This window comes from Pomacea canaliculata, linkage group LG8, assembly GCF_003073045.1.
Source record: "Pomacea canaliculata isolate SZHN2017 linkage group LG8, ASM307304v1, whole genome shotgun sequence".
Classification (NCBI taxonomy): Eukaryota; Metazoa; Mollusca; class Gastropoda; order Architaenioglossa; family Ampullariidae; genus Pomacea; species Pomacea canaliculata.
The window spans coordinates 15,715,459-15,743,328 of record NC_037597.1 but is presented as its reverse complement, the minus strand read 5'-3'; the positions used below and the strand labels follow the sequence as shown (position 1 = coordinate 15,743,328).

The following is a 27,870-nucleotide window of genomic DNA, read 5'->3' as shown; positions in this document are numbered from 1 at the left end:
CCCAAGAAGAATAAATAGTGAGCACTACAATTATCAGAACCTGAGGCTACGTTATGTAGATGTATTATTTGCAGTTATAAAAAAAGAGATTTCATCTTGTAAGTAGACAAGGCAAAACAAAAATACAAAATACTATTGCATCTGCTTGTCTTGCGATAAACAAGCCAGTGACTCAATACTGTATAATTAAAGTAATCTTCTATGTAGCATGCATGTACCAGACATGGTTCTAAATAGTCTTGTATAGTTACAACACAACAAACACATAAAGCGTTTGTAAAATGTTTTTGCATTTTTATTTGTGTATGCACACGTCCATGCATCAATGCATGTTGTGGATATCATTTATATGTTACAGGTGGATATGAAGAGCATTGATGAGCCTCTTATCAAACCTGATTGGCAACTTCTGGAACAACTTGGAGCTGCGATAGGCAACGTTATGGAACTTCGTCTTTTAGGAATTGATGTCATCATCGACTGCAAAACCATGCAGTATGCCATTATAGATATTAACTCTTTCCCTGGTAAGCTTTCAGAACTTTTATTTATGCTCCGTTGTTTAAGTATAGTAGGTTGAAACAATTACAAAAAACCTGCAATGTACAGAAACATAAATTGTAATTTTCGTAAGAATTCATTTTATAAAATGAAATCCTTCGTTTAAAAATAAAACATTTCTTACAAATTTTACTTGGCACAAAGATTTTTCTCTCTTGTAGGAAAGAGGATAAAGTGTAATTTGTAATCCATAGTAACACAGATTCTAAAAATTGAACGCTGCATATGAATTTCGTAAATCTTTTTGTACTGTCAACAAATGAAAAAATATTTCTATATGTATTTTTTCAGTATTTATAAAATGTAGTTTAGAAAAATTTTATTTTTTACTTATTTTTTTTTTTTTTTTTTTTTTGCTATTTGTACTATAAATTCATGCTTTTTATTTTAAAAAAAGCTGACGAGCATATTCCTTGTCAGTTGGCCACTTTATTTTTATTTAAATTTGCTGTCAAAAGAACAGCAGACAGCTTGCTAGAAAAAGGCTAAGGGGGATAATTCATAGAGGAACGTTGTCTATGCCTGGTTAGTTCCTTTGATGAGAAATTTAGTTTAACTGTTACTATACTGGAGATTTAGGGTGCTACTTTGTTTTTGGTTGTGTTATAAAACCTCGCTGATGAAATGCACATGTATTGCTAAAAGTAAACTTATGTACCAAACTAGAGGAAAATGAATGAACATTTTATGATAATGTAAATTTAAAAAAAGGAAGCATTGAAATTGAAACATCTTTGACTTAATTATGAATAATAATAATCATCATTATCTATAAAGAATACCAAATTTTTCATAAACTTGATTCACATTTTCCATAGATATTGCTATCCAAAGATGCTTTCCCTGTCTTTGCTGCTATGATTTGGGTTGCAACACAATAAATTTCTTTGCAAATCAAAGTGATGATAAATGAAGTCTTGCTGATAGAAAACTAAAGGAAAATTATTAAACTTTCAAGGTATAAAAAGTGAAAGATAGAAAATGAAATTTATAGAAGTTAATTTTTAAAAATATGTTTGGGTATAATTACCAAAGTAAATTAACAGTGTAATTGTCTCCTGCCTCAAACTAAAGAATGTCTAATATTTTAAATAAATGTTTCATTTTTTGGTTAAGGATATTTCAGTTTTGTTTCATTATTAACTTATTTACCTTCTGTACACAATGATGCTATACAAAGGATGCATCTGAAAATCCTGATGGCACACTAAATAAACATTATAACAAAAGACTCTTGTAAATATTTGTGGAAAGTACTGTTTTAGATGTCATCAAGTATTTACTAATGAAAGGTAAACAAAAGTTCAGCTAGCATTTCTTACTCACAACTCGTGGTCGCATGGTTTAAACTAATATTTCCATTATCTCCATCTTCCACATCATTATTTTCATCAGAAACTACAAAGGACTCATCATCTAAATAGGAATTTTCATCTTCAGACTCAAAATCAGATATTTCTTACCTATAGAGCCAACCAAAGAACCACTTTTAGTCCACATGCAAACCTTTGTCTCATCTTTCTATTCCTTTTCCTAAAAAGAAAAAAAGATATTTTTGTGTACTTAAACAAAATTACATAAGTATTTAATCATTTTAAGTACTCCTAAACCAATAAAGTAACCTTTATTGTAAAGTTTTAAGATAAACTGAATATTGTTTTATAGTAGGCTCTGTTAAAGATAATATTTTTGGAATTAAGAGAGCTGTATAATGAGAGTTAATGAAGCAAAGGGTTTTTTTTTAAGGTTTTGAAGGTGTGGATGACTTCTTTTCTGTGTTGCTGGACTACATCCTGGAGGTTCTTGGGACCAAAGAAAACTGTGATCGCAGGGCAGACAGGACTCCGACCAGTTACAGTAATGACCCTTCTTCTACAAAGCCTGTGTCTGTCATTGACAGTGGTAGCACAGGGGACCACCACTGTACCATCGTCAAGACTGCCACTGTTAATGCTGTTAATCTCAAGGCTTCACAAAAATTCTTTGTGGACCAATCATGCCGAATCGACTGTACACCGCATAGTCTGTCAGACCCTGCTTACAGCCATAGAGGAGCCAGTGTCGTGAACGAAGATGTTTCAGAGAGAAGTCAAATGCATTCTCAGCTTCAACATAAAAATAATCTGCCTTCATCTTTACCCTGATATTGCTGAACACTTGTAGTCTTAGATCTTTTTTCAGCGTTTTTCACCATTTCATCTTGTGATAACTACATATAAATCAGTGAAAGAGTCTAAACTTAACCGAGGGAGCTGTTTTCAGAAATAAGACATTTGAGTAAAGCAGGAAAAGAAAAACCTTAGTGATATTTTTACTTTTTTTTTCTTCTTTTTTGGCTTTTACCAAAGAGGTCTTGATGTTACTCAGCTAAGGTAAAATATACTTATTCATAGTCATTTAAATTCAATCTTTTCTATTCTTTATATGAAGATTATCCCAAGCAACCTTGATTTTACGTGTTTTAAGTATATAAATGGCTGTAAAACACTAGTGAAGGTAATGGTACAATTTCAGGCTGACATTCTACCCCATTTTCCTTGTTATGGTCACCCTCAGTTGCTTTGATCACTTTAATTAATTTGAAGTCAATAATAGACAGTAGACTTCATGTCAGATTTTATCATTCGTCAGTTATCTATTTTTTTTTTTGCTCAGTGACTGTTTAGGATCATGAGTTAAAATTTTGGAAAACTACTGAAAAACTGTTAAAAGTTAAATTTGTACGCCTTAGAAGTTCTTCAGGGTTTGTTACTGTCCTGAGATGACACTGCTGTCAGTGGCATTCAACTGCTAAATTTATTTTTGTGCTTAATGATTTATATGACCAGTTGTGGGGTGTGGTGTGCTGCTGTTTGTTTTTAGGTTTACCCCTTTGTCCCATTGAGCAGACAGGATAAAATGACAAGCATAATAAATATGTTTTATTTAGTAGTAGTATAATGAGGTAATTTGGGGGATTTTTTTTTTTTTTTTTTTTTGCAATAATAATCTGTTAAAAGAATTAGAAGGTGTAAAAAATATGTATCATTTACTTAATAATAGTAATACAGCAAACCCTGTTCCAGTACATCCCCTCTAAATTAACATCTTACATGCTGGGAAACTGTTTAGAATAAGCTTGGATGGTAGAAACCAAAAAGGTGATTGCAAGCACCTGTATGAAAATGTAGGTTTACATATAGTTAGTAGTACTATTAATGAAAGGTTATGGCTGATCTGTGCCAAAAATGACTCCATAACTCTGCATCTTGACTTGGCAGGAATTTTAAAAGTTAACCCATGGTCATTCAGGAGAAATAAATCAGGTAACATCTATAAGCAGAACTGAAGCTGAAAGGACTGTTACATCTATAGTTCCATTTGTAGTGGTCACCCCCCACCCCTCTCTTTCACTTTCCTACACACACGTTTCTTTGGAAGAAAAAAAGAAAACTGGTAGATTTAAGTTTAACGTGAACAAACTTTAAACTTGCTTTCAGTGGTCTTCAACAACTGGTTTTTTTTATGGCATGTGGTGTTGTTGTGAATAAATTTATTCATTGAAAAAGTATATCTAGAGTAAAATGTCAGTGAAAGATTTAAGTGCATAGTCTTAAGTTAGCAAGTCATTAGAATGCTTCTTTTTAGAAATGAAGGTACGGAAGATGCATCATTAACTTTTTTCATTTACATTGTTACTTAAAGTGAATACAAAAAAACACAATCCATTAACGATCAAGTTGAAAGAACTTTGGTATTAATGGTACATACTAGGCAGCAGTTGATGATGCTATCAAACAAACTGGACAAAAGCAGCAATAAGATTCAAACTGCTGGTACTCTTGTGATATTTTGTGTGATCATGTGATTTGTCATTTGCCGCTGACTAATGTTGTATTATCAGATTTTTCCAGTGTATATTTTGATTCTTTTGTTACTGTTGTTGTTGGCTTAGAGGCTCACATGATACAAAATGCAATGCACATGTGTACACAACACAAATTTTGGGAATCATAAAAATTGGCATTGTTGACTTTTCTGTGTAATAACTTTAGGTTTCAGGTGTACTGTTGATCTCACTAACCACAAGTCCTCATTTGACAACTGCTGTTAATGTGAAGCTTTCAACTACATTTTTCTTTTTGTTTTTTGGTTTGGTTTTTTTTTTTAAAGATTTTTAAAGACTTGCTGTGTGGCTTAGCTTTAAAATGTGAACTTTTTTTTTAATGGGAGTACCAACACAAAGTATTGTGTTAGGTGAATAAATTGTCATAAAATATGTTCAGATATTATGCACTTTGAAACCATCTGTCCTTCAAAATTTGGCATTATGTGACCTGCAGTCGTGACTTTCTGGCTCCTAATTAGTACTGCATAGTGGCCTAGTTTCTTAGGCTGTTACATCCTCTTAATGCCTTAGCCATTATGTATTGGGAAAAAATACCACCACGGTTAAAATTAAATAAATGTATACGATGTCTCTAAAGCAGAATCAAAGATTTAAACTACCATATTTATCAGTTGTAGATTGTTAATGACTTTTCAAAACAGCCTGTTTTTTTTCGCTTTTTTAAAAAGAGGGCACAGGAGTGTAACCATACACAAGAGTTATTCATGAAAACCTCATGAAATGTTTGAAAATATCCAAGAAGATATGTTGCCCAAAATTGTTGCGAAATCAGGAATAAGACCTTTTTTTTTTTTAATGATTTAGAAATCTCATCACAGATGTGCATATAACCATACCAAAAAGTATGTTTAGCTATAGGGCTGTTGTTATTCTAACATTAAAAGAAAGTGTAGTGTTTAAAGATGAGTGCTTGGCAGTGTTTACATGTTTGGCACAGGAAGTCTGGTCTGCTGCTGGTATCATCCGAAAAAAACAATCTAAATAGATAGCTGGATGAAGCTCAAATGCATAAAAGAAAAAAATTAGAATAGATCATGGCAGCAAAGGAAAAATGCAAGATTACAAATATTTCTTGTGCAGCTTATTTCACAACTTTTTTTGGTGGGACATTATTTTCCCAATTTGACCTTCATTCAAAAATTCTCATATGTATGCCATACAGAAGCAGATCTTAACTTCCATGGTAAAGTTTCATTCACCTTCATGGTATAAAATTTATCTTGGTGATGAGTTGTCTCAGTCACAGCAGCATGAGTTTACTGATTGTACTACCAGTTCATGGATTATTGACTTTGGGCAATTAAAGCCCCCGTCCATCCCTGATCAGTTAAGGTGTTGTAGATTATTTGCTTCTGTTTTCAAGTAGATTTTAACGTCTTTAAGATGTTTTTTCTAGCTCTTGCTTGGAGTCCTATATTCCATTTTTACTTTGGAAAAAACATTTTACAATTTATCAGTTTTCCTTATTTTCCATCCAGTCTGTTAATTTCTGGTGCAGTCAGAGGAGCTGTTTTTTGTTAGTTGTTTAAGGAATTTATTTTATCAATTAAGTGTACACCAAAGCTTCAAAGCTTTGGTTAAAAGTACTATCCCACCCCTTCTGCTGTTCATAGTGAGCTGTTATGAGTCATTTAAATTTATACCATGAGAAATGTGTCTGCTAATTTTTGCATGGTACAATAAACTGCTGCAAAAATCATTATTTGAGTGCAACCCAAAACTAAAATTATTTCAATGTTTTGAGATTAGCAAAGAAAATTCTCTTTTTTCTTAAAGATGAAAGTATTTAAGATATGAGGTTTGAAAATTCCAAGGACTTTGATCCCTAAGAGTTGCTTGGTAGGGTATAATAAATATGGAAGTACAATATATATGAGCATGAGTGATTGGGTGTGTGCCCATCCATGCTTGCATGCTTACGTATATTACATGTGATACCAAGATACATGCACGATGCAAACAACAGTGCCAAACTACTAAATTTCAAGGGTAAATGCCACAGGTCATTTAGCTTCCTCCTCAAATAGACCAAATCTGCTTCAAGTGTTTGTTCTCAGATGTAAGTATTCACTTTAATAAATGAGTCTGGGTGTGAATTATTAAAATTCAGTTGCATCTCATTTAAGATTTAAGAAAAGAGTGTGCTGCTGCTCTGTACAACCATTAATCTATATTTATCTTTATGATGATAAAATAATCATAAAACTGCTTCTCTTGCTGATTATTGTTGAAAACAGTTTTGAATTTTATCAGTTTTGAGATTTGATACTTTGGCAACAATATTATACAGCCTTCTTTTCTACTTGGTGGCTGTACATCATTTATTGTACCACATTATTAGTGAAAAATCTTTTCCACGATTGTCATTATCTACACATCTGTCCACTTTTAAACTTCTTTTATTTTCACTGCAAAAGGATTTCAAGGGGTCATCAGATCATTGCTTTGAGACAATCTGTGATAGTTTTTGCTGGACACTCCTGTGTACTAAAGGGACTTTATCATCAAGAACTTACCCTCGTTGTTCAGTGAAATGAAATGGAATTTGTTAAATTTTGCTTCATTTTGAGGGACCAATTTATTTTTTTTTTTAATGCCTGAATTTCAAAGTCAAGTATGGACTATTACAACCTGTTTATAATTATGTTTTTCTTTGAAAAAAGAACACTATTACTCAATATTCACTATGAATCCTGTATGCAAACTACATGTATGTGATAGCTTGTGTCTTTCCTGTCATGTGAAATGAAAAGAAAATGCACTTGGGAGATCAGGAAAGAAAACCTGGGATCTTAGACTCTTAACTTACGGAATTTAGTGGGACCAAGGCTATGTAATGTCCTTTAATTATTTCAGGCTATTTCTGAGTAAAAATCAACTAATAATTTTTAAGACAAAGTTGCTTCAGTAGGTTTTGCTCATGAAGTGCACGATTAAAACAGTTTGCAAGATATTTCATTTACTAAAATTATTAAAAAGTTCACCTTAGTGTGTTTAAATGTTACCAACTTAAGGTGTATTTGACATCTTTTACTTCTAGAAGATATCTGTTTGAAAACAAGGGAAAATGGTTATGAAAAACTGTCTGTGTGTTTTTAAATTTGAGGAAATAAAATTTGGTGACACTTGTAAACCTGTTTTCTGTTGTATTGTTTTAGCTACTTTTTGCCATGTTATTTCTGGTTATTTCATTTGACTTAAAAGCTTTCACCATCAAAGATTTTTTGGTGTATTTAGTCAAAAGGGTAAGGCTCAGGCATTGTGGGCTCGTCCTTGTAAACTTAAATTACTTGCCAAAGATGACATTTGCAGTCATTAAAATTTTCATTTAGTCCCAGTTGTTGCCTTGTGCTGCTTATCAGGGCAAAGATTTGGTGTAATCCATAGGACATTCAGAACATACTTTCTTTACTGAGAGATGAAATGGTAGTCCCATGCTTAAGCTGCACACACTGCATGAAATATGAACCCATCTGGCATGGTAATGAATGCACAACCTCTTTGAATGACTATTTGAACTCACCATTTATGACTGTAGTCTTAATCTCAGATTCCTATTTCAAGCTGCTTATAGTCCTCGGAGCAAGATTTGTCAAATAACATTGGTCGATATTCTTCACATTTTATAAACTAAGATTTTAGTAGGAATGAACTGTGATTGAAGGATTGGAGAAGCAGTTGATTGGTGAAGATGTTGTGAACAGTTGTTAAATGCCACTTTTCAAAGACTCACCTAATAACACAATGGACCCCTCACCAAAATTCATTACTGGCCTCAACAACTTTTAAAAAGTAGATATAAATCCTTCATTCCTGTAAATTTTTTGTTCCCCAAGCAAATGTGTAATAATGTCACCTACTCTTATCTTCAAATTTTAAAAAAAAATTTTTTTAATCCATTAGTATTCTTACTGCAAGATATCTAGTTACATTAAATTCAACAAATATTTTACTGTAATATGTTATAATAACACCCTTATATTTGTAATAATGACGGAAACTAAGAAGCAAATGAAGAAAACATTAACAACAGCATTAAAGCCAGTTGGGAGAGCACTATTCCATTTCACGATGAGCTAACAGAGGGAAAATCTACCAAAATGAACACACAACATTTGAAAGCAATATAAAGCAATCTTTTATTCTGCAGAGAAATCGTCCCAAAATAGATGTTAATAAGACTTTTTAATCATTGGCTCCTGAGATCAGATGAACTTATCATCAGATGCAGTATTGGGAATATATCTCCAGAAAAATGGTCTAAGTTTATTATAAGTTTATGTGATTTGTAAAGCACATTGATCCCATAAAAGTTCAAGATTCTGAAGTGTTTGAAAGTCATGTTAAAGTGGCCAGTCTTAAGCAGCTACTTGAAACCACTCAAACAGCTTGGCAAAGAGAGAGGGACCTCTGTAAGCTGTATATGCTGGGAATGGGAAGTAGGTGTGTATCAGCCACTGAATGAAGTGGGCAGAATGGAGTCTGGAGGTCAAGGCAGGAAGGTCATCAGGAACACAGTGATAAAGACGTTTACAGCAAAAGACATTGTACTACTTGAAGTTAATTTTGATCTGTACAATATGTTTCTAAGTAAAAGTGAATTATAAGTATGAGTCCAAACATTATGAGGCACCATAACAATACTTAGAAACACAAGAACATTCATAGGAATGCAGATAGTACATCATGAACCATACAATGCAGATACTCTTCATGGAAAAGTTTATGCTGCATTTGGTAGCTGCTGTAAACCTTTTTACTTTCTTTTTTTATTTTGAATCTTTTAAGACAATAACCAGATGCTACAATTAATTTTAAGAATGCATTTTGTCACAGAAGTATTCCAGCTGTTTGACAGCTTTAGCAGAGGTTACTGGAGAAGAATACACACAGACCATCACAGCATATGGTAACTTGCTGACAAGCAAACCCATCTGATTGTCAGTTGACACTGAGTAGATGCTGTCAAAAAAATAAGAAATAAAGTCCATGAAATTTGTTGAGAATTTTACATGGACAAAGTGTAATCAAAGACTTATTTCTAAGTCTACTCACTTCATATCTACCTTGCCAACAAAAGCCTTGATGTTTATTTTGATGAATTTACTACATTTCTACATTTCTTAACATGAGTAGCATTTCTTATTTCCTGCATTACAACTCTGAATACTACAAACATTCAGGAGCTGTTTAAAAAGAGCATACTAACCTGGTGTACGTCTTGTGATAGATCTTGAAAACCTTATTTTTCAGGCTCAAATCAAGACTCAGGTGGAAACCCTTTTGTATAGTTTCTTCCTCTGCTTTTTTTGATATTGTTCTAAAGGCTCTCAAAAACTGCTGAGCATCATCCTGCCACAGAAAACAAAATGTTTTTTGCTTCTAACAACTATAATAAACATTGTATTATATGATATTTTATTTGATCAAAAGAAATGGAGATTCAAGAAGAAAAGGCTGGTAAAGGTCACACATTATATGGCTGGCTAACACCCTGGCTGTGATTTTGCCATCATATGCATTTAGTGACAACATAAATAATACGAATAATATATCATGATTTTATAGTCACTATCTAGTTATGCTTGTTAATATCTCACAAGCACACACACATACACCCACCATGCTAGTAAGTGAATAAACTGGTAATTGAAATAAGAAATGTCTTTCTTCTTGCTCCAAAAATTATTTTGTATTAATTATATAATAAACAATGTGAAAATATTTTGCACAAATGTAGTTTATTCTCGGATCTTTGTCAACACATGACAGAAATTGGGCAAAATCACACATGCTATCCAGGCAAAGGATTATCCAGATGATTGGATATATTATTTTGGGTTAGCATAAAGGTTATGATTAGGTTTAGGATGACTGTTGTAAAGAATTCACATCATGATTGCATCATATACCAACTAGACAAATCCGATGACATCACAAATTTCACCTGACTCCATCCCCCCTGCTCTGTCATTTTATTTTCATAGGCTACAGCCACAGTGATATTATAATGCATTCATTCCAACAATTTTATCAGCATTTAAGAAGAAACAATGCACAGTTTATTGCTGTTGAAAAGAAACTGACTTTGAACAAATGCTGCAAGGAACCATATGTATAGATGCTCTCCCCTTGTGGCGACAGTAGACACACTCCACTGAACAGCCCACTCTGAAGAAGATGCTCTACAAATATGAAAACCACATAAAATCTACCACCTGAAAAAACTTATCTTTAAAATATAAACTGTTTCAATAATGGATTGGAATACAAACATTATTATTACCTGATAAATCATCAGTTTTTTATTTTTATTATTTTTTCTGTCACAAATGAAAGACTAACAGAAACTTTCCATCATTTAAATGCAAGAGCAGAAAATATTCTGACATTCTGATTTGTGTGTGTGTGTATTATGTTATCCCGTGCAGCAACTGTTTCTGAACTGCATGAATGAATGAATGTGTTTACTACTGCATGTACTATAACTAGTACTATTTATAGCAGCAACTGTTTTTTGGAACTGAATCTGTGTGTGTGATACTACTGTATGCACTAACACCAAAAAGGTATCCTCCTTACTAACACTGTGGCAGCAACAGATTCGGGTGTCCTAATTAGGAGGAGAGCGCTTGAAGAAAGTTGAGAAGAAAACGTATTCATTTAGTGAAAGCTCACTGCAGTGAGGCGAGTACAGATTGATATAGTTTCGTTATAGCGTGACTGGGTTTTCTCAAAAGTAAAAAGAAAGATCTGAATTCTTTTTTGTGTGATTAGCATCCTTAGTGGTCTTCCATGGGTTGGGTCAGAGAAAATTTTAATTATCCATTATTTACTGTTATAATAACAGTTCGGGTTTCTTGTTATTTAAAAACCCACTGGCAGATCGTTTATGTGTTGAATGAAAGAACGCGTGATTGTAATTATGAGTGGTGATGTGTTGACATATAGATTGTGTGTGCACATGATTAAAGTGCATTTGATGAATATATACCCTTTATAAGAGGTCTGCTCAGACGCCTGCATGTAAAGCACTTTGCACCTGGCTTTGATGATGACACAAAATCCGCGCTGTAACTGTAATCAAGTACTAAGTGTGAGAATGTGAATGGCAAATTGTTATCATGCAGTACTTTGCATGAAGACTTAATTGAACTCACCCGTAACAAACTCGTCCCACGAAGGAGCAGCTGCCATGACTCATTACTTAATTTAATGGCGAAATTTTCAGAGAGTGAGAAGTGTACACAATTTCATTACCAATGTTGGATATAAATGCTATCATCAATATAAAAGGGTAGTGAAGAACGCGAACAGTTAATACAGTACATACTACGGACGGACTAAATTAAGGTCCGTGCGACCACAAATATCCGACTTACAGCGTCTTAGCAAGCTGCTAATTTCGAAGGATAAATACAATAACTAAACTATTCTCGTTAAAGATAACGAAAAAGAAAACAAATATTTATATGGTCATCGAACGCCAATTTATTTTTGAGGGGTCATTAAAGTAAACCTTCGCAATAGATGCCGCCTTTTAATGATATTGCAGAGTAGCTTCCCCTTGTGTTGCTGGCACAAGTTACAAGCGGTCGATGTTATTTTCTCAGAGGGGTGAGTGGGTACAATCGATTTTGAGAGGGGAGTGCGGCTTGGAGTGGCGTGGAGTTGTGTGCCGTTAATGAACCGTCTTTAATGGACAGCTTTATGGGAATATTTTAAACTTTTATCGGTTTATAATAATGTTTGGTATGAGTTTCATTTACGAACTACCTTTAGTTATTAGTGCTAACCGCGTGATAAGGATATTTTAGTTTTTGTATCGGTTTATATTAGTATCGGGTGTGGAGCAGACGACAGCGCGCTTTCAACGAGCAGACGACGGAGGTCGAGTGACGTCAATTTTTTATACTTCCGCTTACCAGAACGCCATTTTTGTTATGGTCGACGTGCTTTATGCGATAACAAAGCTGTGCCGATTGGCTTTTTCTTGTGAGAATTACACCGAACATGGCGTCTGGAACGGAGTCCGGTATGTATATACTACTCAGACCTGTTTGTTAAGGGAAAAGACATGAGAGAGCACAGAATGATTATGCTTATCCACTCTATAGCACTTCTCTGGTTGCGTATATTTATATTTACTAATTTAGCTTATACCGTGTAGTGCACGTGTGAGAGAGTACTTGGGAAAAAAAGAAATTAATTTCTTTATCAATCCAAGATATCGTGTTGAATTACTGATAAATAAAGCTACAGACTGAGCTCAATGAATACTAAGTCTGTGAAGGTTTTTGTCCCCTTTAAGATGAAAGGAATTTGATTCAATGAAAGCAGAAGTTTTTCTGAAATAATATGCATCAGTATGTGGTTGATTTGCAGATAAACAAACATCAGATTGGAGTTCGTTTTTAGTTTTCATAGTTGTTTTTTTTCAGCAACAGAGACATCATACTGGATCAGGTTCTTTACGGATTCAGGCATCCCAGCAGGTGATGCAACTCACTATGCTGTACTTTTTACGGACAACCGTATCCAGAAGGGAATGCTTACAGACCTGACAAAGGAATATCTGAATGACATGGGTGTTACACGTCTTGGGGATATCATTGCAATTCTCAAACATGCAAAAGTTGTGCATGATCAGGTAAGGAAGAGGAGATTTTTAACACTTTTGTGACATTAATAATTTTACGCCGTGTCAGCAACTAAGGCGATATTACGGCAAGCAGCCAGCCCTGTAAACAGATGCCACGTGCAGAGAAAGAACAGCGTGCCCGAGACGAGAAATGAACTCTGGGCAGCCAACCTTCACTGTATTGGTGACAGGCGCGCTAACCGTTGTGCCACCGGACCGCTTACTCTGAGGCTCGCGCCAGAAAAAAGTGCATTCTTTCAACACACAACAAAATGATTGCCTGAGGCTGCCCAAATCATGTTCATTTCATTGTCGAGTGGCTCAGGACTTTACAGACTACAAGACAAATACTCCTTTGTCAACAAATCGTTCTAAAGGCGACAAAGATCTAAGAATAGACGCAATATTCACAAACAGGGCACTCACCCGATCAGTCACAGCATAGTCAAATCTTACAATCCAGGTATGAAGATTTTACACTCCTCGCACTCTCTTCTGTTTAGCAACGAGGTTCCAGTTCTATTATCCAACTTTAAACCGCTCTAGCAATTGTTGAGTATGTTACAGTTCATTGTCCCTGTCACATAACACAGTCGGACGTTGCGGGACTCGCTCTCTCACAGGCACACTTGCAATCACACAGGCAGACTTCCACGCGCCCGGCGCGAGCAACGAAGCCAATTACTCCTCAGTGAACACAGAACACGCACACGGAGGGACAATACAACACGTAAGTTTATTGGTGGTCACAAAGTGCGACCCACCAACTGAAAAAAAAAGGACAAGAAAACAATCGTTACATCAACGTAGTTCAAAATACAAGTAAAGCATACGGAGGAGAGCCCCTCCACTGATAAGAAAACACTACCAAGGGCTAAAAAATAAACGAGGACTGCTTGGGGTTTTTTTTTTTTTAATTGATGGCCATATCTTGGTTCTATGATTAATGTTGAATTAAAGTTGTTGCTTACGTACATTAGTAGTGTGTGTGAGATGCAAGCTCATGAGGAACACATTTAATATTTCCAGCTGTTGCTTTCCAGCTGATGTCATTTTCAGATGTTTTTTATGCAGGATGCAAAGGAAAAAGCCCTTAAAGGTGCCAAGATGAACATTTCAGTCTTGTCTTCAAACTCTCCAAGTTCAAGGCGGTCAACAGGTCAGAAGGGCGGAGGGATTTGGAGTAATTTTAGATTAGTTTTAACAGATTTTATGACTTAGGAATAATCCCTGCATCCAAGATACTGTGCTAGTGACCACAGTTTGTTTCTTGCAGCTTTTCATTTTTTTAACATTAAGAGGGAAAGATCATGTGTGGATCAGAGTAATGTTTATTAAGCATGCATTCTGATTTACGGTTTTGTTGGTGGGAGTTGTAAATTTTATTCTATGTAATATTTATGCTGACAGCTGCCAGTCGTATGATAGATCATTTTTTGGCAAAGGAACCAGATGCTGCTCCAATGAATCAGCCCCCAGCTCCTAGACTGTCACTAGACAGTAGTAAGGTTTCTTTATTTCTTTATTACATTTGTTACATTTCATTTGACTAGGTTTCACCTCATTGTGTGGTCTGAAATTTTACTTTATATGAATACAAATGTTTCACATTCACTCAATTTAAATTTTACTTTTTTAAATTGTGGGGTTGGTGGGATTAAGGTAGTAATACTAATTATCAATAAAAAAACCATTATGAGGCAGCTTTTTATGGACAATGTACACTAACTGTACTTTTCATGCATATAATTTTTTTTGAAGATGCTGCTAAAAAATCCTCAGTATTTGATCGGCTGGGTGCAGATTCTACAGGGCTCAATGTCTCACCTAAAGTCACCATGCCAGTATCAGGAGGTGCTGCCACAGAGGTATTGTTTAGAGCTATTTAATTATAGAAATATCAACCTGTAATCTGTTGGGAGAAATCTTTTCCCTGGGTTATGTCTGTATTCTTTACTGTATTAATCAGGAAATAAAAACTTTAAAAAAAGTGAATCCTTAATATTTTTTTTTCTTCCCTCTTGAAGTATATCTTGACCATCATTGCAGGGGATTTTATTATGGCTTTTGTAATCTTATGCTATTTTCAAATCCAGAATAGCAATTTTAATTTTTGTGTGGCAGCATTAGCAGTAGTTTTCTGACATTAATTTTGAAAAAGGCGATGAGCTGCTGTTACCAGTCCTAGGAATAAAACTCGAGGAAGCTGTATCTTTCGCGACAGCAACAAAGTTCTTTCTTTCCAAGTTTCGATATGTTCAGTAACATTTGAAGATACCACTCCACAACAATTTTTATGTTATAACTGCAATCATGATAATGCGTGTACATATCTCTTAACCGCGGCCTGGATGCTAGCTGCAAATTGTGGCTTGCTTAGTTTTCTTCTCCAGCTGAAAATGTACTATGCCTTCTGCCTTGGCACCAACAGAAAAAGCAGTAAAACAGAATAAGGAATTTGTTGATTGGCTGCACCAAGATTACAACTGCAGTGGCTAAGTTGAACAGGGTCTGGCACAGGTTTACTATGAAGTACAATTTGTACAAATCCCTCATGATACCAATCTTGCTTTACAGATGTGAAACTTGGACTATGCTTGCCCATGCAGAAAGGAGAATTCAGCCATTCAAAAACGTGCCTCGGAAGGCTGCTCTGTATCTTATACTGAGAACACAGAAACCAGTGACTTTGTATGAAGTGTCACCAAATAGTATCACCTATAATATTGGTATTGCCAAGTCTTAGCGTTGACTAGTGCTCGGTTGGGTGTGTTAGTGGTCAAGTCAAAGCCTTTTGCTATGCCTGACATATATATATATATGATAGATAATTTATAACAAGCATTTACTTTCTGCTTAAATCTCCAGGGCTCTGTTTTCAATCGTCTGGGTGGGAAATCTGCTGTAAAACGACCAGCATCAAGTGCATTGGCAGGTGGTGATGATGATGATGATGGTGGTGGAACTCCAACCAGCCCATTAGAATATGCTGGTGTTTTAAAGTTCCCTACAGCCACTAAAAAACGGAAGAAGATTCCACGTAAGAATGTGTCAGTGACACTTGAAGATTCTTCAGTCCCAGCCGTTTCTAAATCTCCTAAGACTTCACTTGAGCCTAAAACTTTTAAGGTGACTGGTTTGTCAAATATCAAGCCTTTCAAAGTACAAGTGACAAGTACCACAGTGTCACCACAGCTAAAGAAGACTGTGATCACATCATCATCCAGCTCTCTAGATGATATGCTGTCAGTTGCTAAGAAAAAATGTAAGTACCTGAAAATTTATAATCCTTTAATTGCAGAACAATGGTTTTCAAAGTGTGGTCGGTGGGCCACACTCATAAGTGAGGTGGTCCGTGGCTAGTAGTCATCATATGTCACCAAAGGGATGTTTAAATCGCCAGATATGCTTTTTAGTCCAGTATTGATTTCACGCGAGTTTTAATTTTATCCATGTCCATTTGCTCATTCGCATAAAACGCTCACTTACCAAGTCTTTATGTTACAGTGTGAGCATTGTGTCATTTAAGCACCTTATCCATTACCCCTTAGTAATGGAGTGCACTTTCCTTAAGTTTTATGTGTACTTTGCGAAGTATGTAATTTTATATAAACTTATTACTATACTTTTGTGACAAAAGTACATTTAGTTTTGAATTGTAATAAAACAAATGCAGCAAATTTGAAATTCTTGGTACAGAGTGATTTTAGGCCTTGGTGATCCGCTCTGTTCTTCACTTTAGTGAAGTGGCCCGCAGTCCGAAATACTTTAAGAACCACTGTTATATAAGATACTGGATTTAATAATTGTGAATAGCATTAATTTGTTGTTAATGTTTACTTTTGTAGTAGTGGTTAAAGCATAACATTTTTGAAGGCACGCATACATGCATCTTTTGCTGTGCTATGATCATTTCTCAAGAAATATGCAAGATAGCATTCATTTAGGAAAAAAACTTTTTGTTGTATTTAAATCTAAGGAATCATTACAGAATATCAGACATGAAGTGCAGTGAAAATATACCTTTTCCGTAAACATTACTCCTAACAACCTTTCCCATAATGCTAGTCCTTTTTCACACCCTTCCTTTTGCAATATCGTGTTACTCTTGGCTCTTGTTCTAATTATTTGGTTCCTCTTCGTGTTTTCTGTATTAGATTTTATTCTTTGTTAGTGCTGTTATTCTGTTATAGTTCATAGGTTGTTTTCCTGTTGCTTCTATGCTATGTTTTGTTCTAGTTCTTAAAAACTGAGAGCATGCTCCTTAGGAGTGTATGTGCTTCATAGATTTTGCATTATTATTAGAAAGTACATAAAGATCTTCAAGAGGTTTCCTAGAGTATATTATGTAACTCAGTTTGAGAATATTAGTCACTCAATAGAGGTAGCTCATGACTGTTGACAATTAAATATAGTCTCAACTTGTTATCTCACAACCCCCCTCCCCTTGCCAGAACTGAATTCCCCCTAAAGTTACCCCCAGTTATAGATCATATGCACTCTTTGTTGCAATCCTTTCCTCCCAGTCAACTTGGATTGGTGAGTCTGGAGTAACAAGTCGGAACTGTGCATAGATTTGATCCAAGAAATCTGCAAAGTGATAGGAACTCAGTGACTCTGTTAAAAGTGGGGTGGCCAATTTCTTCGATTGTTTATGACATATCTAGTGAAAGGCGCACCAATAGCACTAGATGGATGCAGTTCACAAGCTGGAGAAAGGCATGTTTTAAAAAGTAGCAAAGAAAGAGTGTTTTACTTATCAACATTGCTTCGTGTTCATTGTGAAGGTAGCATTGTTCCTTAGATTCTCCTTAAAACTTGTATTCAAATGATGTACTGTATTTAGCCATCCAGAGAGCTGAAGTCACCACAACATCAGTCTCGCACGGGCTTTTGTCTATGGATGCTCCAACACATAATGCAAGTGCAAAGACTCGGCTTGGGAAAAAAGTCATCACAGCTCCAGCCAGCAGCACCACTCAGGGGTTTGGTCCTACTACTGCTGTTTCAAGTACAGGTAAAGCAAAATAAGCTATTCATCTTGTCTACAAATGTCTGCTTAACAGACAAAAATTAACAGCTAGAGGTATAATTGGTACCTAACGTTTACAGTAATTGTAACTGACTGTACCATGGAGAACAAGAACACAATTTTGTTTGTTAATAGGATAGTGGCCAAAATGATGCACCAGCAATTAGTTAATGACTCATTACAGTTTTTTTCATTTATTTTTTAATTTGTATTTATTCCAATTAAAGGAAAATTAGCACAACAATGGTAACCAAATAGATGAAAGGGAATACTTGCAAGAAAATAAGATCACATGCACTAGTTTGAGCCAGAAATTGCACTTGGTAAATAAAACTTGACACTTGCATCCAAACATTCCGTGCAAGTATATATGAATAGTCCCAGATTTTCACATGCTTACTTGTTTCCAACATGCCCATCCAAATTGTGATGTGGTTTTAATGTTGCAAAGAGTTGCCACATCGCCACCAATGGCTAGAGCACCATATGTTGATATGTGTCATTTTTTTCCTTTAATGTCAGGTTGAAAACAGCGGTTTTATAATGGCAGGATTATTTGTTCAGTTATCTTCCAGGAGAACAAATCCATAGCCAGCTTCATTAATGAATGAATGCATATGCACACTTTAGGAGTTTTATATTACCTCTCCATACCCAACCCTCCCAAAAAGGGATCTATTGAAATTGTTCACTCTTCTTGCAGGTGACATCAAGTCAAGGCTGGGTCCCAAGCCTTTGCCAGCTGATCCATCCAGCACTTCAGATGCTGTCTCAAAATCTTTAGCAACAGGAGTTTTTAAACGACTGGGCAAGAAAACTACTTCCTGATGTTGACTAATATATAGTTTCTATTTGTATCACATTAATATGTCTACACCATCTTTGCAGAAATTAAGAGCTGTCTGACATGAGGGAAAAGGTGTAGGTTAGTAAGGAGCTTTACGAGGGTTTTGGAAGGTTGCTAGAGGTTGAACAAGATTTGTAAAGCCAGCTATCTGATGCAGCTGCATTTTAGTTCAAATGGAATATCTTAGCAACTCCAAGAAGTGATTTTCAGAGTGTCTCTTTATAGGTCATGCATATACATAATTGTTTTGATTTTGTTTAAAGACAAAGCTTTAGTTTTAAATTGTTTTGCAGAGATGGCATAGTTTTTTAGTTGCTTCGATTGATAAGACCATTATTGCATACAAGAGAAAAGTGCTATGACAAAAGTGTGTTTTGTATTTGTTAAAAGCTTTGCTTAAGTATTGCTGTCACTTGAGGACAAGCTGAAGTGGCCATATTCTCCCCACACCTCTCACAACCCAATGTTTTCACTGACAGTTTGATGTTTGAGAAAATTTTTGAACAGGTACTAAGAAGTTGTGCATTAAAAGACCTTAATCATGAATCATGTTCCTGATTTTTTTAATCAGTCTTACCATGCCATTTTAGTGCTGTGTCAATCAAACAGAGAGAGGTAGAGAAGTTGGAGAAAGAAGTTAACCAACTTGCCAGGAGAGCATATCACCTCACCAAAGTGCTCATTAACCTGCTTTAAACAAGCCAGATAAGCTGAGGACAAATCTTATGGAACAGGTGATAATGAAATTTTTTTAACGATTAAGTAGTGTGAAAATGTAAAATTTTAAATGAAGAGGCAGGCATTTGCTGAAAGTTGGACATCAGATAAATGAAACACAAAAAAATGCAAAACTTAAAAAATATATATATATAATTGTTTCTGCAACACACTAATCATGATGCCACCTAAAGTCAACATCAGGTCATGAGCTGATAATAAACTAAGACTGTTAATCCTGTTCTACCATTATGTTAGTCTGTATATATATATCTCAAGACTAAAAATACAGAAGCATTATAGAGTCAAACACTTTACATTTCTAAAGTGGCTCATCTTCAGTGTATTAACACTAAATTTAAATGGCTTTCCTCAGCTACACCAGCACACCATTTGGCATGAGAGAAAATTTTACATTTTCTGCCATAATTAATAATGATGCAAAGGGAAAATGTAGACATTACACCATCCACCACTAACTTTAGTGATGCCATACACATGTAAGCAGAAAAAAAAAAGACCAGTCAGCATATCTTGCTGAAGGTCTTCATTCTCTACTGCAAGCGAAAACATGATCATACTCTGGTTCTTAATAAGGCAGTTGCAATGAGCATTATGAGTAAAAACAGAACAGTTTCTTTCTACATGCATCAAACCAATCATTACCAATGAATTACTGCAAGCAGAGGTAATGAAAATCATCAATGCTGAAATTTAAAAAATGATCAATCCACCTACACAAATATCAACATGCTTGAAATGTTTGCTTTTAGCACTTTTTAAAATCAATTTAACTGAGGCAGATAAATGTTCAAACATCATGCAAAATACAGTGGAAAATTATTCTGGTTGACTATGCATGCACTTAAGTTGGGGTTTTTTGTTGTTGTTTATAATACATAATATGCAAATGAGTGCAGTTCCTGATGCATGTGTACCCTACGATAAAGTGCTAGATTTCACAACACAAGATGATGACACACCTGTTCCAAACCTGAACAGCAAAGCTGCTGTTATTTAAATTAATTTATATCACTAGGAATTTCCTCCCTCTATGAATAAAATGCTTTCAGGCTTAATTAAACGTTCATGGGTTGCAGGCAGTTTTGAAACTTACGCAAAGCAGTGGTCGGCTTTACAGGGTAAAGGTGAACACATTTACAGCACTAACTTGCATTATCACCACACATTTGATTCATTATACACTATGCAAGCAAAACCATATGCTGCTGCAACAAGAATTTTATCACTTCTTTGGTAAGTGGATATAGTTAATGCCAGGATATGATGATGGGAAATATTGCATGTATATTTAATGTAATGTGAAAACTAAAAATAAATTCTAAATGGTTTAAAATAAATAAACAAGAGTTACCGACATCTTTTATATTTTGCTGCCAAATAAAATTTTAAATATTACAGGTTTTAAATAACAGAATCTTTTAAAACTGTTCTCAGCGAATACCAATACTTTGTACAAAGCACAAGCAAAATCCTTTTTTCAGTTTGCCACTTTCAGTATAAATCAGAATAGGAAACCTCTTAACAGATACCTACAAGCATGGCATCCTTAAGAAATAGTTGCTAGCTTAGAATGCCTTTCCTCATATTCTACTTGCACACCTTTTTAACTGGGGAAAACCAAATGCAGATGCAGTAAAATTTGCTGATATGTTAATGCGTTCCTTTAGATTAACAAGATATTAAGAAAACCTCCAAGAATCATTAAATCACTTTGCACAAGTGGCTAGCCTCCAGACAGAACATTCAAATAACCTGGCCTTTGACAACAGCTGTTTTCTGACAAATAGTTATGCCTATGTTTGATTTCCCTTTATAGCTTTGTCCTTGTTGAAATACTTTTACAAGACCAGTACTGAATGCTGAAGTAGAGTATACATTTCACAAATTGGCAACAGAAGGTCTGTATAAACAATGGGAAACAAAAACGTGTTTCCCACTAAACAAGATAAGAGAAAATCTTGAGGAAGTAGACCTGATATAGCATATTTCAGTCCAAAAGACCATCATAGGAAAAAAGTTATTCTTCATGTTATCTTAAATTGGCATTCATCGTCACAACTTGGTCAACCATTATGTCATTAATATATTTTAACAGCTGGAAATTTTTCTGATATACTTGTTACTGAAAGAGAAAATTAAATATAGTGTATCAAGCGCAAAAATTCATTATTAATTTTTTAGGGCTTCCTTCAAAAATGGAAGCAGTTCTTTCCTCTCTCCAGGTTTCCTTCATATGTAAAGCAAACATTTTTTTATCAGTAATTTAACTTGTTCATTTACAAACCTATTAGACTGAAGGTATTCAAAATTTATTACAAATACATTATGCTCACAGAAAAAGGAGACATTTTAGTTCCATTAGAACCATCAACTAGCTCTTTAGCAGTAGCAGTAATAATGCATGTTCTTGCTTGTTTTTTGTAATTTATTTGAGCAGACAATAAGAATAAGATGTGGAAAATGACACAATGGTAATGCTCATGTCACTGAAGCTTTCAGATAACCGAGTACCACAAAGGCACAGAAGACACTGATCCAAAATCAGAGAAACAGGACTTAGTTTCCTATCTAGATGAAAATATGTGTGTGTATATATACACATTTTGGGGGAAAAAAAAAGAAAATAGTGTAGATTCTTTCAACCATCCAGCCAACAGTCTCAGAGCTCTATACAGATTTTACATAGTTAAGAAGCCTGCTGTCTTTGCCGAAGAACCACAAATACACCAATTCCAGCAATTGCAAGGAAAACCACTGCACAGGCAATATATTTTTTGGAAGATGAACCTCTTTGAAAACCACGGCCTGCCTCAATGTTTTTCTGGAAACATAAACAGATCTTCATCTTAATGAGACAAAAACTGCTTTACCTTAATCTAGTACAATGCTATGTAAAACATTTAGCACACAATCCCACTGTTCTGCATGAGCTCTTCTCCTTACAGCACATATGTTATGAACTACAAGAGCATCCCAATGAAAATGATTGTCGTACACAAATCATGTTTTGACTTGCCTTCCTCTTTAACATCTTACCATAATGTATGCATATGCTCCATGCTGCACCTTCATTCGTACAACATTTCCGGCTGTTATGAAGATTTGCACTGCTTCATTATGTGTCACACGCTCAATGTTCTTGCCATTCACCTGCAAAACAAATTCAGTTTGTCTAGTATCTGACCTTAATATGCAGGTTCACTGCCCACATCTATTTTATGATAAACCATTAATGTACAATATTTGTTTACACCCACTGAGGAAAATTAACATGATCTGATCAAACTCCACACTGAAGTTCTATTTTAGAATTCTTGATCACTTATTTCTGAGAGAAAGCTTTTGAACTTCATATCCAAAAATGTTTGATCTTTCCATACTTATTTTTGTACAACTTGAAACCAAACTTGGTTTCATGCTTTATCGCACTTGAAAACATGAGAAAACTTATGACAGCACACACTTGACAACTTAAATTTTAAAAAGCAGTCCTCATCTAATAAGCCAAGCACACTGGTCTCATATTCTGAAATTTTTAAAAAATAGTAACAACATAGCACATTAGTCCAACAATAACATGTTGCTCAACTTCTTTTACAGAGAATAATAAAATGCTCTGCGAGTCAAATTCCATGATTACTTCAGTCAGGTACAGCAATCCAAACATTCTGAATAAAACGAAAAAAAAAATTAACACAAACACTATTTATAAAAATGGTTAAGTGAACTAAAAGGACACCAACAAATTCAGAGACAAATATAGCTAATAATACTGCAGTGTCTTCCAGGTTACAAATACTTGGGGAAAAATCTTGATTCTGGTGTGACAGGTAGTTTAGAATTTAAGGATGAAGAATTTACACGTCTGGAACTTTGCCATCAAAGTTTGTGACACAATTTTTTTTACCATCATGATGTATTTTAAAAGGGAGTAAATGTCTACCATGCATTCTTCTATTTGTGAATGCATGCATATTTCTTTTTTAAAAATTTACTCAAAACCTACCAATTTCAATTAAACATGTGCCCATGTATTTCTATCTTGCAGTGAAATCTGCTCTTTCCTCTTTTTGCATCTGCACAATTGTTCTGGGTTATCTCTGTAGTTAGGAACAGTCCCATGCCCCTGACAACACAAAAGAAGGTGAAGGGGGAAGAGAGGTTGGAACCCTCTAACCACAAAAGTAAATTATGCAAGAATACCTCTGGCCATCTTGCCCATGAAAAGTCAGGTAGACACAATAGCAATGAAATGTTCTTACAGCATGCATTTATTCAGATATGTTACAAGCACAATGCACAAAAGGTAAAAAGTACACATTAGTACAAACATGTACACGTACACAGACTAATGACAGGCTCATCAGCAGGCAATGCTTGTCAAGAAGCATAGAATTTTCCCAGGCAGTATGATCAATGCAAGTTGCTCAGGAGAGTTGTGAGCACAGATGACTTTGGCCAGAAGATTAGTCACCAGCTTATGTGAAAAAGAAAAATTCATATCCACAGGCACCAAAGACAAGCTAGCAAATTTTATCAATAACCTGACATTCTTAAATTTCGATGAATCATCTTTTTACCCTTACTATCATTTAGTGCTGATCATGGCTTGTAAATGTGGATAAATTACAAAATGCAATGAAAGGGAAAGCACCAGTTACAGGAAATTCAGACCTAGCACAGAATATAAATTATGTTTTGAAAGAATAACCATGGTTAAATTTAACATCAGAATGATACACTGGTTCTTAATGTAATGGAAATCAATATTGTAGAATGCATTATGCACTAGCGCAGAATAGTATCTTGACCAGACACAAAACACAAGCTAACATCAATTAAGCAAGTCCAGTAGCCTGATATGAAAACACACTGCCAAAAAAAAATCTCAACAGTGAACACACAGACTGCATCTCAGAACAATCAAAGCACTTAAGAATGCAAAATCCGTCCAGCCACTAAGGTACAGCCTCCTCATTTAAAGTGCTGAAGAATGCATGAAGTCTCCCTTAAAACAAAAGTTTTTGCAGAAAATTTCACCATGGTCTGCAGACAGACACAATCTAGGCAGCAACAGCAAACATTTATGAGCGCATCATTTGCACACAAGAAATTTAACTTTATTGTGAAAAATGTTTTTACGTAAGTGGAGAACCTTGCCATAATCTCATCAACAGATTCAGTATAAAAAAAAAGAAAAAAAAGAATTAATTTTATATATAGGTTATCAGCATGAACTATTTAATGTGTCTTCTTAAAATAATTTATCGGGTTAATTAAAATCGTACTACAGACAGCAATGTCTAGATATCAAACAACATGCTGTGTCTACAACAACTGGTGGTTGGTGTGTCATGCATCAGCACAATTATGAAAAGATTCAAATGCATCATTAGCAAAAAGCAAAATTCTAAGCAAGTAAACCCAGGATAATAATGCCTGTTTTTCGTTTAAAACAAAAATTTGCCACCTCAAAAAAGGAAAAGTAATAAAAATGGCTTAAGGATACCGGTACAAACATTTGGATTTTAAATGGAGGCACTGCACACAGTTAATCACTACAAACAGACGGGTGAAGTTGAGCTACCATATACTAAAAACACCAGAAGCAACTGGACAACACTATCCACTAAGACAAATAACATGCCTAGCTGAAATGGTAAATGGACCAGCAAGAACGAAACAGTGTGGAAGCAAAATGCGCACATACATCTCTTCAGATGCTGATGCAGCAGGAACACACCAAGTCAATGGGTTTTTTATTATTGTTTAGAGGGCAAATACTTAGCTAATTGCCATTGAAATTTTCGGACATACATAAACTATAATAAAAGTCTATCCTTACATACCTCCAAAATTTTATCACCTTCCTTAAGACGGCGATCTTTGAATGCTGCACCATCCTCTTTGATGCGTGTCACAAAAATACCTGTGTCATTTGGTGCATGAGGAAGATCAATACCACCACGAATGTTAAACCCCAGGCCTGAAATCATAGTAACCTGTAACTTCACATATTTATGCCTTTCATGAAATATCCTACTATATCATCAAATTTATTGGTTTAGTGAAAGAATATACAGATTTATGAAGTACCTAGAAGTGAATTATTGTCAATTTTATTTGTCATCAGAGCTGCTAACTTTAAAAAAAATTAAACCTAGCTGTCCCCGACAGAAGTATAATGATATGAGCTCACTGCCTCCTGTAGATTATATACCCTCTACAGCGCAAGAAAACAATTTATATGAACCGGCATTAACTGGTCAGAGATCCCTGGTAGTTCATTCCTAAAAACATTTGATAATCTCCAAATAATAAGTTGCCAAAAAATGCAAAGCAAAGACATGTAATCAACAATCCTAACACTAACAGTGAACAGCTGTCCACAAAAGTGGGGGGCAGAAACATTTTCAAAAGCAGGTATCATGGATCTCAATAGTATAAAATTACTAAGTGCAATACTGGTATCATATCCCTGTTGTGATACCATATGATATACAAATTGTATGGGCAAGGAAATAACTCATATAAATGTAATAAATGGCTTATGAAGAATGTGCATGCAACATGGCCTTCTAAGTGTTATCCTTGTATATGACACATTATTTTGGAATGCATATCAATTAAATTTTAAAAGAATTCAATAAATGTTATAAAACAATTCTTAAAATTTTGAAAATCTATCATAAAAAATAAACCAAATTTAAATTTAGCTGGTATTAACTTCTTATTAATATCTGTATGAGCAGAAAATGTCTTTGGTTTGCTGTGATTTAGGAAATAATTTTCCTTAAAAGAACATTGTATTCCCTGATGGAAAAGAAGAAAAAAAAAATCACCCCACATCAAATAATTTATGTTATTTAGGTATGCATCTGTAAGAAGTAACCTCCTAAATGTCCACTCTAATTAGAACAGGGCTTGTTTATGCATCATTGCAATTATTACTGAAATATATTTCAAATGAAGCTAGACATTTGATAACTTATTAGTGATGTATGAAGATGCTGTGCTTTTTTATTTGGGGGGGGGGGGCCTCAATGCTGAGAGTGAATGACATTCACATTCTTTTTTCCTCGGCATCTTTTTTGAGAGGGTGGCTGCACCCCTGGTTCCTATGCCACTGCCTATGATGCAGTTATAGTGTACACTGACATCATTCTAAATATTAAACTCCTGCAATCTCCAATCGTTATCTCACCACCCATAATTGCTGCCCCTACCTCTTGCCACACTTTGTGGCAGAATGGAGCACCACCAAGAGTTATTCCTAGTGATGCCTCTCACCCAGTATTTGTGTTGGATGGTAGTAAGATAACAAGTTTGGGCTGTTTTGTGTATTGTAGTATGATCAACATGTGTGTGTATAGATATACAGTATTATATAAATAAAACTATGACTTGGTTTGTATTTCTGTAGGTTATCCCTACTGATTAACCAATTTTATCTAGTATTTGTAATCTTTAAATATTCTTTTATATTTTGCTTTAAGTTATTTGTTGAGGATATTTGTTCTAGAAATTATCATGAGCTATACAACCTTAATGTACACTTAATGTGTAGGACTAAAAAACTGGAACTGATATTGTATTGACGCATTACTTAATTTGTTTGTTTGTTTTCATTTGTAGTCCAATGAAGGTTACTAGGTTCAGCTGAAGCATGCGAAATGAGACTACGTCATACGTTACAAACTGCCTTTGGACATTTCAACAGCATATTACAGATATATCTTCTGGAATTTCTATTAGTTTTCAGAGTTTCAATTATGAAAACAAATCAGTAACAACTAGCCCGTGAAAGATCTGCTAAATAAGGAAGAAAATTATTAAAGAGATTGTAGGTAGTTGCGACAGACCTCTAGCCTACTTAGACCTTAGGGAGCAAACGTTACTACAAGAAAGAACAAATATGGCGATTTACCTATATCCCCACGATCCAATACAAGTTCTACAATAGGCAGATTCAACGGCATCTTGTCTGCAAGAATACAATGACCTTTTGGACAAGTCTTTGCACTCTTCAACTCACATTAGAGGACATTTCGTGGGGGTAGCCTATCTTACTAGCCGGCAGGGAGTAATCGTTGTCACGTTCTCCCACAGGCAGTTGAAGGGGAGGTTTCCGTACACTCGCTTCCCGACATTCTTGGATA

General features: G+C 35.0%; 4 protein-coding genes across 7 annotated transcripts in view; 2 read left to right on the top strand and 2 right to left on the bottom strand.

Annotated features, from left to right (window-relative positions):
* The window catches only part of LOC112570001 (inositol-tetrakisphosphate 1-kinase-like), a 29,306-nt gene extending 21,723 nt beyond the window's left edge, over positions 1-7,583 (top strand). Inside the window, exons 9-10 of the mRNA XM_025248150.1 lie at positions 359-527; positions 2,308-7,583. Coding sequence (XP_025103935.1) covers positions 359-527; positions 2,308-2,705 — 567 coding nt within the window. The 3' untranslated portion in view covers positions 2,706-7,583. The remainder of the gene's footprint in view (positions 1-358; positions 528-2,307) is intronic.
* A 988-nt stretch (positions 7,584-8,571) lies between these two features.
* LOC112571189 lies at positions 8,572-12,029 on the bottom strand. Of its 3 annotated transcripts, none has more exons than XR_003100765.1 (5): positions 11,970-12,029; positions 11,445-11,527; positions 10,538-10,635; positions 9,660-9,802; positions 8,572-9,412 (listed from the first exon to the last, which is right to left on the bottom strand). XR_003100765.1 is itself a non-coding variant. In XM_025250021.1 (5 exons), exons 1-5 carry the CDS (start codon positions 11,652-11,654, stop codon positions 9,265-9,267), a joined length of 516 nt encoding a protein of 171 aa, XP_025105806.1. In that variant the 5' UTR covers positions 11,655-12,020; the 3' UTR covers positions 8,572-9,264. The 3 variants fall into 3 exon arrangements, 2 of the variants coding, with proteins under 2 accessions (XP_025105806.1, XP_025105807.1); XM_025250021.1 differs by having other exon boundaries at positions 11,611-12,020; XM_025250022.1 differs by lacking the exon at positions 11,445-11,527 and having other exon boundaries at positions 11,611-12,020.
* Positions 12,030-12,335: 306 nt separating this feature from the next.
* Positions 12,336-19,516, top strand: LOC112570880 (uncharacterized protein C19orf47-like). Its single transcript, XM_025249582.1, has 8 exons — positions 12,336-12,485; positions 12,892-13,100; positions 14,166-14,250; positions 14,502-14,594; positions 14,853-14,959; positions 15,960-16,356; positions 17,938-18,108; positions 18,827-19,516. The coding sequence occupies exons 1-8, from the start codon at positions 12,464-12,466 to the stop codon at positions 18,949-18,951; spliced, it is 1,209 nt and encodes a 402-aa protein (XP_025105367.1). The 5' UTR covers positions 12,336-12,463; the 3' UTR covers positions 18,952-19,516.
* A 306-nt stretch (positions 19,517-19,822) lies between these two features.
* Positions 19,823-27,817, bottom strand: LOC112570882 (synaptojanin-2-binding protein-like). 2 transcript variants are annotated; one of them, XM_025249584.1, is made up of 4 exons: positions 27,639-27,817; positions 25,561-25,697; positions 22,748-22,861; positions 19,823-22,532 (listed from the first exon to the last, which is right to left on the bottom strand). In XM_025249584.1, exons 1-4 carry the CDS (start codon positions 27,688-27,690, stop codon positions 22,398-22,400), a joined length of 438 nt encoding a protein of 145 aa, XP_025105369.1. In that variant the 5' UTR covers positions 27,691-27,817; the 3' UTR covers positions 19,823-22,397. The 2 variants fall into 2 exon arrangements, with proteins under 2 accessions (XP_025105369.1, XP_025105370.1); XM_025249585.1 differs by having other exon boundaries at positions 25,561-25,713; positions 27,639-27,775.
* Between the last annotated feature and the right edge of the window lie 53 nt (positions 27,818-27,870).